This window comes from Calonectris borealis, chromosome 4 (genome assembly GCF_964195595.1).
Source record: "Calonectris borealis chromosome 4, bCalBor7.hap1.2, whole genome shotgun sequence".
Taxonomy (NCBI): domain Eukaryota; kingdom Metazoa; phylum Chordata; class Aves; order Procellariiformes; family Procellariidae; genus Calonectris; species Calonectris borealis.
In genome coordinates, this window is record NC_134315.1 from 45,153,855 (window position 1) to 45,169,545 (window position 15,691).

At 41.0% G+C, this 15,691-nt stretch overlaps 2 protein-coding genes across 3 annotated transcripts in view; one reads left to right on the plus strand and one right to left on the minus strand.

The window, feature by feature from the left end:
- TMEM192 (transmembrane protein 192) overlaps nucleotides 1-8,398 on the plus strand; it is a 30,037-nt gene extending 21,639 nt beyond the window's left edge. The window contains exon 7 of one of the 2 annotated variants that reach the window (XR_012673522.1): nucleotides 7,238-7,254. Coding sequence is in view for 1 of the 2 variants with exons in the window: in XM_075149392.1 (XP_075005493.1) it covers nucleotides 7,238-7,352 (115 nt within the window). In the remaining variant the exon portion in view is untranslated. Of the gene's footprint in view, nucleotides 1-7,237 lie in introns of both variants that reach the window. The other variant, XM_075149392.1, reaches the window with a different exon arrangement.
- On the minus strand, nucleotides 1,392-2,713 carry APELA (apelin receptor early endogenous ligand). The gene is made up of 2 exons (XM_075150574.1): nucleotides 2,004-2,713; nucleotides 1,392-1,539 (listed from the first exon to the last, which is right to left on the minus strand). The coding sequence occupies exons 1-2, from the start codon at nucleotides 2,077-2,079 to the stop codon at nucleotides 1,451-1,453; spliced, it is 165 nt and encodes a 54-aa protein (XP_075006675.1). The 5' UTR covers nucleotides 2,080-2,713; the 3' UTR covers nucleotides 1,392-1,450.
- Nucleotides 8,399-15,691: the final 7,293 nt, after the last annotated feature.

The window sequence follows — 15,691 nt, forward strand, 5'->3', positions numbered from 1 at the left end:
CACTGTCTCTGTCATTTAGTCTCTGCATGCTGAGTGGATTGATCTGATTGCTTATCTTTTTAGGTTTATGCTTAAACTGATGAGGGAATCTCATTTAATCTGTCTCTTATTGAAACGAATGCAGTGAGGAGACATGGCATTCAGTGGTAAAGCATCCTTCTGGCATGTCCCTCTTTCTACTTGCAGGTCAGTTCTGCCGCTTAGTATGCAGCCCACCTGAGATTAAACTTAAGATATGGTAATCTTTTTTCAGCCTCACAAACTTGCCAGTTTACCATCCCATATGCACATTCCACATGTTTATAGGCTAGCACTATAGAGTGGAATGGTACCTTTTTGCATGGCTGTTTCAGGAGTGGTGCAGGCTCTTTTCACCAAGGCAGTTCATGCATTGACAAGATTCTTGGTATAGGGTTGTTAAAAGTTTGACTTTGGTCTCCTTTTCACTGTTAACCGCTTAGTAAATTGAAACATCTTGGGTCCACAGAGCACAGGTTCTGCTATCATTTATTTATGATGCTGTCATGCCTGGGGCTACAACATTATTTTAATATATGAGTTTAGAAGATGCAAAACTACTGACTGCATGTTTTATTCATCCTTAAATTGCAAGAGCGCCTTGGTTTCCTTTTGATGCCTACCCAGTTTGCATATGCTACCTGTGTGCTTCTGCAGTCACTTAGTATTTGAATGTATATGCCCTCATCAGCTATAAAGCATTAATGTTTTGCACTTGTATAGCCTTTCATCCAAGGAGCTCAAAGTCTTTTGCTGACAATGATTAAGAATTACAGTCCCCTTTGAAGTGGGTAAATGCTACTACCTTCATGTTACTGACGAGCAGAGCGAGGTGACTGTGCCCTGCATCCAACACGAACGAAGTGTCGGTGCTTGAAGCCCCGGAGCATCCTCTCCAGCTGCCGCTTTGTGCCTCCTTTACACTCGTGGCACTGCTTGCCCCGCAGCCCTGCCGATAGTCTTAACCGTTTGCAGGGCAGTAGTTCGTCCTGTTTAGCAGTTCCAGGAATTTCCCACTCTGCCTCGGTGAAGGCATTTGCGCGGGGAGCGGTGGCCGGGGGGGGGGATAACGCGGCGGCGGCGGGAGGCGAGACCCGCGCCCCGGGCGGAGCTGGGCGCCCGCCCGGGAGCTGGGGGGGAAGCGGCCGCCCCGCGTCCCGCCGTGCGCCTGCCCGAAGCCCTCTTTTCAGAACAAACCGCCGGAGAGCAGATGAACTCGCGCCGTGGTTCGGCCTGCTTCGTGTCAAATGCCTCTTAAACTGTTCCGAAACGCGGGTGTAAATGAGGAAACGTGCTTGTTGCGGAGAGCGCGCCCCGCCGCAACCCACCCAGCGCCTCGGGAAGCGCCTCGCAGGGAGGCGGCGGTCGCCGCGCCCTCCTGGCGTTGCAGCCCGACACGCGCGAGTTACCTCGCCCACGCTCCGCCGGGGGCTCAGGGGAAGGGCACCCTGGAGTGGAGCGGCATGCAGCGCCGGTGGGAGCAGCCGTGCCGGTGGAGCTTCCTCCGCAGGGCCAGGTTGGCTGCGGAGAGAGAGGGAGGGAGAGAAAGGGAGGGAAGCAGGGCGTGAGGGGAGGTCGCCGGCAGCGTGCCCCAGTAGCCGCGGCGCGGGGGCGAGCGGTCCTGCTCTTCCCGGGACGGGGCGGCCCCGGCCCCGGCGCCTTCCGCCGCTTCTCCCGCGCCGGCTGTGCTTCCCCGGGAGCAGGCTTGCCGCGGCTGCCTACCTTAAGCCCTGATTTACTCCAGCCCCCCTCACGTTGCCAGACTCCTGAGATACCTGATGCGCCATCCCGTAAGTAGAGATGAAGCGCGCACATCCAGGCTGCAAAAACCCTTCGTAAAACGCGCGGCAACGGAAGCCAGAGAGCTACAAACCCGTCCCGGAGGGCAGAAAGAGCGTGTCGGATGCGGTTAGGCAAACACGCCGGAGGTGCCCGCGGCAGCCACGCACCCCCCGCACACGCGGTCACGCCGAGGCATCGCTTACCCGGCCTCTGCCCGCCGGCGGGGAGGAGGCTAGCCAGGAGGAAAAGCACGATACAAAGGAGCAGCTGGAGCCTCATGTCTGCGGTCAGCGTAGAGGTGCGCTCTGAGGGTGTGTGTAGGTATATAAGCGAAGAAATGTATGGAATACCGGCCCGCGTGGCTGTAAGAGGCCGGCAGCGCGGCAGCCCCCCCGCCCCCGCCTGGCTCACATGCCAGTGACAAGCTGGGGAGCCAGCCGCCAGTGGCGTGTTCCAGCAAGGTTAATGATCAGGCAGGGGCAAGGTTCCTGGTTTGCACTGCGGTCAGTGCCTCCCTCTTCCCTTCTCCTTTTCCTTTTTTTTTTTTTTTTTTTTTGTCACTCCCCCTTATTTTCCATAAGCAAACAATGCAGGAATGAAAAGTCCGTGTAAACAGTAGCTTCTGTCAATGCATTAGGGGCAAGGAGCCTCCTGAACAATGCAGCGACTTCACTTTAAATTCAACGCAGGCAGGAAAAAATATGTAAAACAAGCCCCGATGTTCCCTCCCCCATTTGCAACTGTTTAAACCTTGCATTGCCCATATTGGTCCCACATGCAGAAAGCGACGGCAGTGGCAGGAAATCCTCCCCCCTTTGTCCCCCCTGAAGGCGAGGGCTCTGAAGTCCCCCCCATGCACGGCCCTCCTGGCAGCTCAAGTGCCTTCTCTTCTCTAAACTAGCTGCGAAGTTGTGGCTATTCAAAGTGAAACTGGTAGCAGTTAAGGCTAATGGGTGTCTTTTGTACCGTCAAGTATTTTTAAAGGATCAGAATATTCTGGAATTCATTTGCGAGATACTTCTGTTTTACCCGACATGGTTAAAAAAAAAAAATTACACGATGTAACTGTTACAACAGTGCCGTTTTGGGGAAAGCAGCTTCGGGTAGGCCGTTACGTTTGCACAGCTCACCTGTACATCGCGTTATGTTTTTACTAGATTATAGTGAGAGCGCGCTTTAACAAACTACACTGGAAACGGCTGGTGTGATAGAAGTGCAGATATGCAAGCCTGAAGAGAAGACAGACAAACCCTGCGAAATGTGTTAGCAGTGGTGGTTTTGAAATCCACTGAATTACTGGCATCAGTTAAAATTCGACTGATCCTTTTCTTATTTTCAGCCTGCTGATTTCTTGGGATGGAATAGCACCTAGTGATTTGGAAAATGATATTTTGTCCAGTTTTGGAAAAAGTTTGTGTTTTAAAATAGCAGGAAAGTACATTTCTGCATAGATGAAATACTACTATTATTAATAGATAAGTATTATCAAAAGTTGTCCTTTGCCTAATTCCCTAAAAAGAGGAATATAAAGTTTTTTAAATTCAATTGCCCTTGTATTTTTTCCCTTGTTGCGGGTTTTCCCATTTTCTTTAAAAGCCTGTTTAACTCAATGGTGCATGCTTGTCCCTCCTCATAGAGTTATACATCGTTACTGGGTTACTCGATTTGTCTAGGTGAAGTATGTCTGTATGAATTAAAAGACAACTTGCAGTTTGAATACATGGTGGGAATAATTGTTAATGTTGTTATTTTAAAATGATGTTAAGACTGCTGAGGAAGATGTCTCAGACAAAACAGTAACAAAGGAAATTCTCTGCCGATTGATCACATTGATCTGTCATAAGCAGCACACGCTTCCCAGTGTTCATCTGTTCAGGTTGGTGGTCATTATGTCTTCTCTCTACAATCTCTGGCCTTTAAACTAGACTTCTGTTAATATTGATGTCACTAGCTCAGCTGAAATCAGGGTCCCATGGTGCCAGTGACAGAATTGTCCTAAAAAGTGTGTCACTTCAACTAGAAAGGTGGTGGAGAAGTGGTGTGGCCAGCTCACACAGCAAGTTTGTGACAGAATCAGGGTTACGTCCTCAATATGCTAAATCTCACTCGGGCGCCGTCTCTGCAGGGACGCCTTTAGGGATGCATTCGCTTGTTCACCATGAATGAGAACACGCTGGCCACCACAGGGTTCATACAGCCCTGTAAATGATGATGACTTTCATTCAGCGGTGAGCTATATAAGGTTCAGACTCATAACCTTAAGGTGAAAAGTAGTATAGACTTCAAAGTGATAGGGACTCTGTAAATAGCTAAAGGGGCAGAAAGAATGCATAGACCATTGCCAGTCCCTCGGGCTGTCTAGGCCTCTTCTGCACCGTATTTGGTGACATATACAGGCATCCTGAGGAGACATTACATTTTCAGGGAATTGAGTAAGATAAAATACTTAAGTGCCATATTTACATATATATATATATATATATATAAACCTTAGCGTACTTTGAGCTATTCAATCCACACTTACCCTCTGCAAAAGTTTACAAAGGTTTATATGAATCCAAGTCACTATAACATGAGCATCACAGATTTATTGTAATCTTCGTGTAAGATATAGTAATATTTTGATGACTACCCACTGAAGAAATTTCTAAAACGTATTATTACAGACCCACTCTAGAATTTATAGTTCTTTTGCAAGCAGATTTCCTTCGGGTACTTACTTTCACATGGCATACCACTACTTGAAATTAGGCAAAGAACAACTAGGCAAAATGTAGCGATGTAATGTTTCTGCTTTTTTCATGGTTTGCTGTTTGGTTGGTTGGTTGGTTGTTTTTTTTAATTGGCTTTAGAGGAAAAGGAATGTAAAATACATAGGAAAGCTGGAGGTCTGTAGATAATGCTTTATGAGCTAGAAGAGGTAGTCCTTTGAATAAAAAGCTTCACTTCTCTTTTATAATCTGAAAGGAACACGATAAAAGGATGATGGTTTCAGCATTTATTACCTATGTCATTGCTATTTTTCCAGCAGGTACTCTATTCCCTACCTTCCCCGTGATAGGATCAAAATAGTCAAATTATCAGTTTACGTCCAGAAAGTGAAAAACACAGTTAGCACATAGCAGAACTAAATTCAAAAGTTACAACAAGGAAAATTTAGAACAGCCTTTCCCGGATATCAAGGATTAACTGTAAGCAACACACATGATATTGTCTTTTGCTTGACATATTTTGGTAAGTCATATTCAGTACTGTCTCACTTCACAGGATATAAATTGTTCTGCATGATGTTTTCAGTACAGAGTGTCTGTTACAGCCTATTTATTTATTTATTTGAGGAAAAATAATTTGAAATCATTATGCCATTTTTAAGAATAAGATTGGGAGAAACAAGGGAAAAGTGACTGAGGGAATATGAAATTATTTTGTCATATATAGAAAAATATAAAATCTTTCAATAATTTAAATGAGAGAGCAAGTGTTGTTACATTTTTAAGTCAAATTTTGCAGGGAGATGCAAAGACTGAGTGTAGATGCTTTTTTACAGAAAGATGCCTTTTTCTGAGAACAGATGTATATGACAAGAGTTATAGTGCGAGAGGATCGGAAGCACAAAAGATAAAATAGTAAAGCAGGAAAATTCATAGTAATAAGAAGTAGAATAGGCAGAGCTGGATGATAACAGCAGGAGGGAAAGATAATTGGGCACTTCCTAGTGAGGAGTAAGGGATTAATTAGCATACCCTATTGGACTGCTAGTCAGAAGTTGAATCTTACCTTTCCTTTGAAGGCCAGCACATGATTATAAACTCTAGTGAGAAACAGTGCTTGTCACTAATCTTTGAGAACAGGTTTTGAATGCTGTCAATGCCAAAAGATATATCAAGCTTCTCAAGTACAGGAATTAATTGTTATATATGGAAATACTGGTTTCAATCTCTTGGATTGTATCTTACCCTCTTGGATAATACCTCTTCCCCTCCTAGAGATCCATAAAAATACATTGATCATTGTGGATCTCTACTGTGCTATGAGAAGACATGCCGAATGTCAGCAGAGTGATGATAACTATGGAAATTCTTGTTGATTTTGGCTTCGAAGTGTGAGATAAGATTTAATATCAGAGTTTCTAATCAGATTTTCTAACTTGGTGTTCCCCAAATTCATCCATCCTGCTGATCCGGAGGGATTATTTCACTAACCATACAAGATCAGGGATAAAAACGTTTACTTCAAAAGAATTTGGTGAAGCAAATAATCAAGTCCAATGGCAAATGTCATTAGGAAAAGTTCTAGACTTTTCCTAATTCCTTTCTATTACATTGCAAGACGGTATATGAGCTGTGCAACGAATGAAAGAAAAAGCGCAAAAAAATTATGTGAGTTGCTGCTTGAGGGGAAAAAGTTGGCAAAGAAATGCTCAAAGGGATAAATTTTTAAATGTTTAGGCGTCTGTAATGTGTTTTTTTCCACCACAAATTTCATCGGGATTATCATCTCATGGTTTTATTGGGTCTATGCGCCAGCCACGAATATAAAGGATGGTTTTTCTTCAGTCCAGGGTACAGCATCAGAAGCCAAATATAATGTTTGCCTTCTTCATTTACTATAATCGTGACGACTACTTTTTCTAGACAAAACTCATTACCTCAAAAATTATGATTTCATGAGAAAATGATGGACTTTGACATGATTTTAATCTGAGCTTGGAAATGAAAACCTACTCAGAAACTAAAACCCATTCTTCCTTTTTTGCTTTTTATGCTTTTTCTGGAGAAAAAGAAAATCCACTTCCTTGCCTGTTTATGCTCAGCTGCCTTTCCTGCTTGGGGGGTGACAGTGCTCCAGAAGAAAATGGTGGTCATCAGGCAGAAGGAATGTGCACCAGTAACCTGACACTGGAGACAGATGTGCTCCAGGAAAGGAAATGGGGGACGGCTCAGACTAGGCTAAACCTTGTATAATTTTGACTTTTTTTTTGCCTGTTTGAGAGGTTTTCCGCGTGTGTTACAGAGATGCACAACCTAGAAAGTACATTTTCTTTAATTTTAAACTGGGAAGAAGGTTTGCTGTGTCCATGGCAGCATCTCTGGGGTCTTACTGCAGTACAAGTGATAATTATTAGAATAATAATAAAAAGGAAGAACATTCTCTGGTAGACTTCAGTCTGTCTTACTTCTGTACCCTACAATCTGTAGGGTTGATTTCATTTAATACAATGAAAGTAATACCAGCCACACACCTGAATAATCTTAAAGTCCGTCCTAAACAAATGATGATTTCATCAGTTACCTACAGAACTGTATTGATGGGTTTTCCTTTTTATTTAAATGGGCTTGAAGTTGCATTTATTTTTCAGTTGTTTTCCAGCCTTAACAAGTAAATTTGATTCTAAGCTTCATTTAGGAAATATATATTTTTTTTTTTTTTTTAATAGGAAAACAAAGAGGCGAACCTGGAGCAGCAGTGCCTGTGATCCCCACCAGAGCGACCACATGTTCTGTTTCAGGCAACCCGTTCGGGGTCAGATTCTTCTCTGGCAGTGGTCATAATTTCAGAGCTTTTTTAATTTGGAGAGACATTTATGTTGTCCTGAATTAATGATGTTCAAGAAAAAAAATGCAATGCTTGCAAAGCATGAAGTTCTATAATTAATTTTTATTTGCCAGTTAACTTTCAAATATGTAACCGCCTTACATATTTAGACCCTTCGTGCCCTAGGTTTCAGCGGGGAAAGTCTTTAAAAAGTGTATTTTTCATGTTATAATGGAAACTCTCATAAGTGATCATGTAAATAAGGCAAACAAGGTTACCTTTCTGCTACAGCTTCTAACATACACATTTAGGAAAGAGAGGTGCTTACTGCAGTATCTAACATATGTGTTACTGTTTATATTTGCTAGGGAAAGTTCAGTGAAGAAACACAGATATATTTTTGTCCTAAATTCTAAGTTTCAGAGCTTCACATGCAGTTGGAAAATTATTGCTTTTATCAAAATTATCCATCTAGCTGTACAAATTTCAGTAAGTTTTTCAGATAGAAAGGTTTAGTTTCCTGGAGATCATTTTCTACATAACTGATCTTCTGTTTTGGATCTGGGCAGCCACTAGCCACCGCAAAATTTTAATGCAGGAAGTGCTAGGACGTGCTTGGCGAATTTCTGTAGAGATTGGATGAGTAATTACTTGAGAGAGAATTTCAAATGACCCTCCAGCTCTTGGCGTATTTATACTTCTGACTTTGGGTAGTAAATTTGGTTTGCAGTTTCAGTAGATTTTTTTCTGTGTTGCTTGCCGTTTATCCTTAGGGATATGGTGTCGCATGAAGCAGCTCTGTAGGAAGAAAGAGCTCAAGTTCCCATAAGGGGGTCTAGTGTGATGTTTTAGTATTCCAAATAGCTGACTCTCTGCAAGCCTGGTCACCAACTTGCAACAAGGTGAAATGTGCCCTTTATGTATGGGTTTTCCCATGAGGGTTTGGACCTTTCTAGTACAGTCCTTTGAACTTCGCCTCCTGGCAGAAAGATGTCAGCTCTGCCTTGCTCTTCATCAACAGCTAGGCTGCGGCACTGTCTTTTCGTGTTTTTCCTATCTGAATTCTGTTGCCAACACAACTGGTGAGAGATGCGAAAGCAGAGAAAGTATGTATGATTTTTTCAGTTTTCCGACCTTCAGGCAAGCTGAAAAGCAGGAATTGCAAGTTACATTCAAATAAAAGGTATCAACACATGGAAAAGAATGAAGGCAAGAAAGTCAAGCTTTTATTTAGGAAAATGATGAATTTTGCATTGAATTCCTACATTGTTTATCCCTTGACTGCTGTGTGGGAAAGGCCAATGTTTTCCAGTTGCATATTATATAGTTTTGTTTATTGAAAAGTTTTGCAGTGCTTCCTCTTAGTTATGGTAACAGCATCTACATGATAATTAGCCTCAGGTATTTTATTAGCTGTTCTAGATATTATATACTTCTAACTAATAACAGATTTTCTAAGGGACAAGATTTACGTCGCAGACTTGTGAGACCTGTCTATGCCAGCATCTTTTTTTAATTACATACACTGGATAGTTTAGTTACTGTGCAGTGGTGACAAAGTCCGCCCCACGGAAAAGACTGCTCTGAAGAAGCTGTCAATGCTTTAACTGCTGCACTTGCCAGACGACTGCTCTGATCAGTGCCTGCCGTGGATCTCGTACACTAATGATCCTACTACTTCTCCCACTGTTGAAGCTGCACTGATAGGAAAGGTGAGAAATTTTGAGGAAAAAAGCCTACTACAAGATAGAGGACTGTAACCTGTCACCCCCTTCTAATCCCATAAGGTGATTACTGGCTGTACAACACCTATAGCTATACCAAATAAGGCCCAGTCATTTTTTTTTAATGGAAGAGGGTTATCTCTATCAATGGAAAGACCAAAGACTAAATTAGCAGGGATGATGTAGTGGAAATTTTTGCATTAGGTACAGGGTACAGTGAAAGAATATCCTGTAGAAGCTGAAGCAGCTATGCAGCAGTTCAGCAAGGTTTTGGGGGTTTATTTTGCTAGTTTTGAAAGGTGACGATGATTTGCACTGGTTTTGCTTCTGCAATATATATGTGTGTTAAATAATAATCATCTCTAACGTGAAAAAAAGGCACAAAGCAAAGCTCAAAGTAAATTGAGTTGATCTCAGTGTTCACCACAAGGATCCTTGCGTTAAGCCCTCAGAGAAGATCTTGAGACTCCAGCCTCATCAAAGTTTTGTAATGGATACTGTACTCACTCAAAAATAGATGAATCCAGGAAACAAAACAGCAGCCAAAAACACCAACCCTCAGACAAAATACATGCTTCGTGGAAGAGAGGTTACATTAGGTTACGTACATAACTTAACCTCATGTCAGGTAGTGCAGTTCATGAGGTGTGTTGCATCACAGCTTTAGAAACTCTCAGTTGAATTTGGCAATGTTTTTAATTGCTTTTGAGGCTAGTAAATATTTTCAGCTTGCAAATTTCTACCAAACAGTCATAAAAATCTCTATTACCAGAGATCCTGAGGAACTTTCCTTTTGATATGTGCTATTTTATAAAGTCTATTTTGCAAAAGGAGATGTGGTCCTTGTTCCTTTCAAGTTACTCCTGATTGCAGTGTTTGAAGCCTTTAAAAACACAAAGATAATGTTATTATTGATCCAGAGGTGGAGGTGCTAATGTATATAAATATGTATACAGGGTCAAGGAGTAATTAGTGATTTCATCGAATTTCTTAACTATGTAAGTTTAAAGCATCTTTAATTTATTTTAGCTTTGTGGACTGATACTGCACAGCATAAATTCAAGTTGCATTCCTCAGTTGTGATAGATTGTGTAAAACAGTCATCTCATTTGTTTTCTGTGATTATACACATAATGTTTTCTCACAAAAAATAAACTTGATTGAAATGCTGTGTCTAAGGCTCATGAAAACAGCTATGTACTGTTTAAACATTTTCAAGAAGAGCTCTATGTTGAAAAGAAGTTGAAATTGAAAGTGATTGTAGAAGTACATCCCACTGAGGGTTGAATTTTGGTGTGCTTTTGAAAACTGGCCTTCACATTTGGATGCTATTGTGCATATGTATGCATAGTAAAGCTACTTTTTGCCTTTTTTTTTTTTTTTTTTTTTTAATGAGCCACTAAGGTGAGTAGTGGATAGCTAGCAGTGGGCTTACAGGATATACTTGGAGACAAAGTGACTTGTACCTTTGTAGTTAAAATAATAAATTGGCTTAATAGTTTTCCAGCATGATACGTGCAGGATGGAAAAATCCCAGCATGAATGTCACAGCTCAAGTATATGTTGTGGTGCTGATAGGTAGTAAAACACAGTTTTTCATTTCCACAGTGAGCAAATTAAATACGGAAATCAGAAAGCTTCCTCTGGCCAGTCCGTAGTCCTTCCGAGCGCGGTAGGTGTGAGGTAGCTGTGCAGTGTCCTGGCTGCCAGACCTGCCTGGGGATGCTTTAGCCCCCACGTTACTTAAGTTTAGGTTAAATTGTCTTTAAAAGCCTCCAGAGAGCTGTCGTGACCACAGACAGGGATTAACAGGATGCAGGAGTCCAGGCTTGTTTCTGTCAAGGAGGTTGTGTGGGCAGTGAAGTTGCAGAGGCCGCTACCAGTAGTTCTGCCGTTTCTGTGCTGTGTGAGTCTCCATCTGTCTCACAGGGGCTCAGTAACCCTTTCCGTCTCCCCCTTACACCCCTTGTGTTGTCCCACTGCTACAAGGGCACCGTAGCAAAGGTCCACTTGAAATCACACACCATCATCTTTGCAAAGCTGTCTTTTCAAGAACTTTGGGCTTGGATTCAATATGACTGCAGTTATTTGCAGAATTTTTTGTTTCCCTTTCATAGCTTTTACAATGAAAGAAAGAAACCCAAAGTGTTCACACAGCTATCTCATGTTCTCGATACAGATTGCACTCACAGACTTACTCTTTATCTACAGCAGATTTCGGTGATGTCCAGCATTGAAAGCCTGGTGAGGTCTCAGCACTCCGCTATTATATGTTTGGGACTACTGCAGAGGTTCAAATCTGCCAGTCCACGTCTTCATGGATGGAGTCTTGGAGGCACTGGGCTTTCTTTGCATGTTCTGCACTACCCATGACACAGGCAGGTGCCTCTTGGCTTCGAGCTGCTCTGAGAGAAGGTGGCCAGAGATGGGGGTCACCACTGTCCAGGCATTTCTTGCAGCCATTTCCTAGTTGTCTTCACTCTTAGGAATGGTCAGGATGGAGAACACCAGCTGGATGAATTGTTTTTGTGCCAGTAGCATCTTGCTTCTGCTGTCTTTCCCGAGGAGCCCTTTGGCTTCCCGTCTGTCATATCGTGGATGTATAGTTTTCACTAGATGTGGAAAGGGTGCTGTGGCCTGAAGATTGGAAGCAGCTGAGAACAGGTTACAAGCTCCACAGCTTGTTCTGGCAGACAGAAAATGTCCTGCGGACTGTAGCTTGGGCAACTTGTGGGTGGTATTTCAACTGGAAGTCCCAATGAAGAATGAATTTATAGAATGAGCATGAGAGGTGTTCTTCACAAGACTGTGTTATGGCTGCAGTGATTTACCCATACCAGGTTTAGATGTGCTAGTTCAGGTAACTATAGTGGTGTAACAGTGAAATAGCCATGCTCCTGAGTGTTTGCTCACGTCCTCTGATGTGTTTACAACCTGTTCTTAGGGCCGTGCTGCCATGGTGACAGGGGTAGCCTTCCTGAGCTAACTGATTTAAGGCCATCATTGAATTGGTACTAATTTCATCCTGATTAACCAACATTAAATGCTGTGTACTTAGAGAGTTAAATAAATTATATGAGGGGTATATATAATAATGTATTAATGTAAGTGCATTCTACTTGAAGGCCACCAGCTATAGCTTTTATTCTTTTCATCTACTGTCCGTCTCTGGCATGTAGCAGTATAAATAGACCATGATCTATTGTTGTATGATAATTCATATGTTTTTCTATACCAACAGCAGGGTTTCATGACTTTAAATACTTACAATACTAGGCATATGAAAACTCTTTCAGAATTCAAACAGAAATTGACGGCAGTCATCTTTGGAAGGCACCGACAAACTTGTCCCATTTTTCAAAGGATTAATGTGTATTTACTGGGACCTTTTATTTGAACCTCAACAGCAACAAACTCGGCTCACAGTTTTATTGATAAAGAGAATACTGTATAATTTTCTCAGTGTGTATCAGTAATAATTGAATTGTTAAAGTAATGTTTATACTGCAAAAATATTTTTTTCTCTTTGTTTTTTCCAAGAAGACCTGAAAAGAACCCAAATAGAAAGTTGAGGTTTATTACACTCTAAATTAAGCTTAAGTGACTTATAGTTTCGTATTTATAGAACTGTGACTACACTTTTTATACAGAATTTTTATAGAGATTTAAAATAAAACTTAGCGACTTACAGCTAGCTGGTTGAAATACGTTATTTTCAGGGCTTGTTGCAGGTGTTACACATTAACTAACAGTGTGCTAACAGCTAAGTAAATGTTTGGCAACTGATCAGAAGCTCTAAATGAGGTCATACATACGGAGAGGTCCTGAGAGCTTACAATTCCTGTGTACCTCAGTGAATTTTGTAGCTAGTAAGCATCCTTTGCAGCTTGTAGGCTCTGATCCAGCAGTGCACTTGAGTGTATGCGTATCTTTAAGCCAATAAGTAGATCCATCAGCTTCACTAAGGCTGCTCGTCTGTGTACAGGAATGAATACTTTGCTAGACCAAACTGTCATGGAATAAGTAAGTATTGTTGGGAAAGTTTCAATACAAAAAGCTGAAAGACTTGAGAACATCTTTGTCCAGCATGCTAACTTGCCGCTCATTAATGTATGTGAGCAGCAACTGATTTTCTCTATGAAAAGTGCTGTTTTCTATTTGATTGCAGCTCATGAGATCATAAATACATTTAATGTACTCTTGTTTTATCCTTACCTAGAATTATCATTGTAGCTGACATGATGTGTGCAGAACCATGAAAGTAATGATTTTAGGCTAATCGGCATGTTTCGTATGATGTCAGGCTTAACTGAAAGCCAGCTATTCACCCACCCCAGCCCAGTATTTCGGAGGACATAGTTTATATCCATCCCACATTGTCTCTAGTAGTATCGATATAATCTGGATTGATGGATTGACTGCATTGCAGTGGCCACTAACTGGAATGGCATGGTAAGTAGAAATACATAAAAGAAAAGTAGTACGTTCTTTAATGAGGTAATTTATAGGAAAAAAAAATCTTCTGAAGTATTTCATTGTAAATAGGGGAGAAGATCTCAAAGTCTTTGCATTTTGCGCTGGAAAACTGATGACCAATTCTTAATATTGAGCAAACCTAACAGAAATGAAAATGTGAGTTATTTGGACATTTGTATGAGGCCCCTCTCCTAGGGAGCGGTAGAGACCACTAAGAAATACTGGTATAAAACACAGAGAAAGAAAAGTATCTTCATGAATTTTTTTGTTGAAATACTATCGGTTTGTTCAGAGTTTCATTATCTCTTCTGTTATCAAACAGGAAATCCTGTCTTTGCTTTACTGCCCCTGAAAGGTAGTCTTATCAACCAACCATTCTTTGCGTTTGGCTCCCCGAAGTTTCTTCCACTTCCAGTATCTCACAGAGTGATTAGCTCTGAAAGAAGCAGGTGGAGCCAGCCTGTGTTTAGCACTCCTACACACCATTGGATATTTTAGTTGTGTGAAGACAGAAAAGATTAATCTCAGCTCACCAAGGCTGACAAAAAAGTGTCCTGGTTTTCAATTTGTTCAGGATTCCACTTACAGAAAATATAATCACTGCTCAGAAAGGACCTTGCCTTCAGTGATGTCAGAACCACGTTTAGCAATACTATCAGCTTTATCATAACACCAATGATATTATTAGGTATAGTTATTAGTTATCTAAAGTCAAACATCTCGAACTGGAATGACGTTAGGAATGTGTTTTGGGGTGGGGTATTTTTGCTTGGGGTTTTTTGTGAAGAAAAAGAGAATTGTCTTTGATGTACGGCCCTTTTTTTTTTTAATAGATTTTGTTAAAATTCAGGTTTTATTTCTTGATGAAGATCCAGAATGGTAAAAAACAAACAAACAAACAAACAACTAATCCTTAAGAAAATTTCTGTTGACTTAAAAATGCTCTTTACCAACAAAATAATCTAAAAGAAAAATCCCAGCGACCTTTTTTATAACTAATTTCTCCCAGGTTCGATGTGTAGATATAATCCCGTACTGAGTACCAGCCGTAGTGCAGCTTTAAAGGCTCAAGACAAAGCTAAATCCTTGTAATAATTTGGTTAGGGTTTTTAATAGTTTTATTTTCATATTTTTCTGTTGTTTGTAGCTCCCTCATCCATACAGAAAGGCCAGCAGAAGCAGAAAATGAATCAAATGTGAGATAGATCATATATTCATTGACTGCGGTAATAGTGTCCCTTTACTTGAAGGAATGTGTAGGAACATTTGGAGAATTGTGATTTTTAACAATAGTTGCATATTTTATTTAACACTTGTAAATTAAGAGGAATCTTACTTCTGTAAGATGACATAGTTGTTCACCCGTTAAGTTGGCATCTAAGATCCATCTTGTTACAGATTTCAAGTTCTCACAACAAAGCTGCTAATTCTTTTCTTGATTTTTTTTTTCCCCTGGTGTTGTTCTTGTCTAACCATAAGCCCAATAGCTATTCAGATAACATAATAACTTTGCTTCTGCTTTCAGTTTATCCTGTAGATATCTAGTTTCCAGGTGATGAAAGGAGACCTTTTGAAAATTGCACGCTCCTTTCTTTTTTGTTAAGCGATGGAAAACACACCCCAGTGCTGACAGAGACAGCTTTTGTCTTGCTGACGTGTACACATAATTTATACAGCCTTATAAATCTTGGCTTTATGGGACTATGTGTCTTACAAATGAGATGAAGAGTGTCCCTTTCGGAATGGATTTGTTAGTGCTGAGAGAGAGTGATATTCTCTCCCTCAAACCTCTTGACCACCCTTTGGTAAAATAGCATGGTTTAGAGTTAATGGATTAATCACATGTATAGCAAACATCTTAGTTTTCAAAGTCAGTGCAAGCTGACACCTGTATTGTCCTGTATTAAAAATAAGACGGTGTTTCAGAGAAAAGAAATAGGGAGGAAAAACTTGGTAGGGTAACTTATAAAGAAAGGCCTACTGTGTTTAACAGAGTAAACTTTGAAAGGCCTTGGCTGTTTGTATCTGTTGTAGTAGTTACAGACAATTATCAATACAATAGATATCAGACAATTATATCCCTTCTAAAAACATTTAAGAGATTTTTAGAAACATTTCCATTTCTTTGTATATTTTTAGATTTGTGTAAAAGGTAG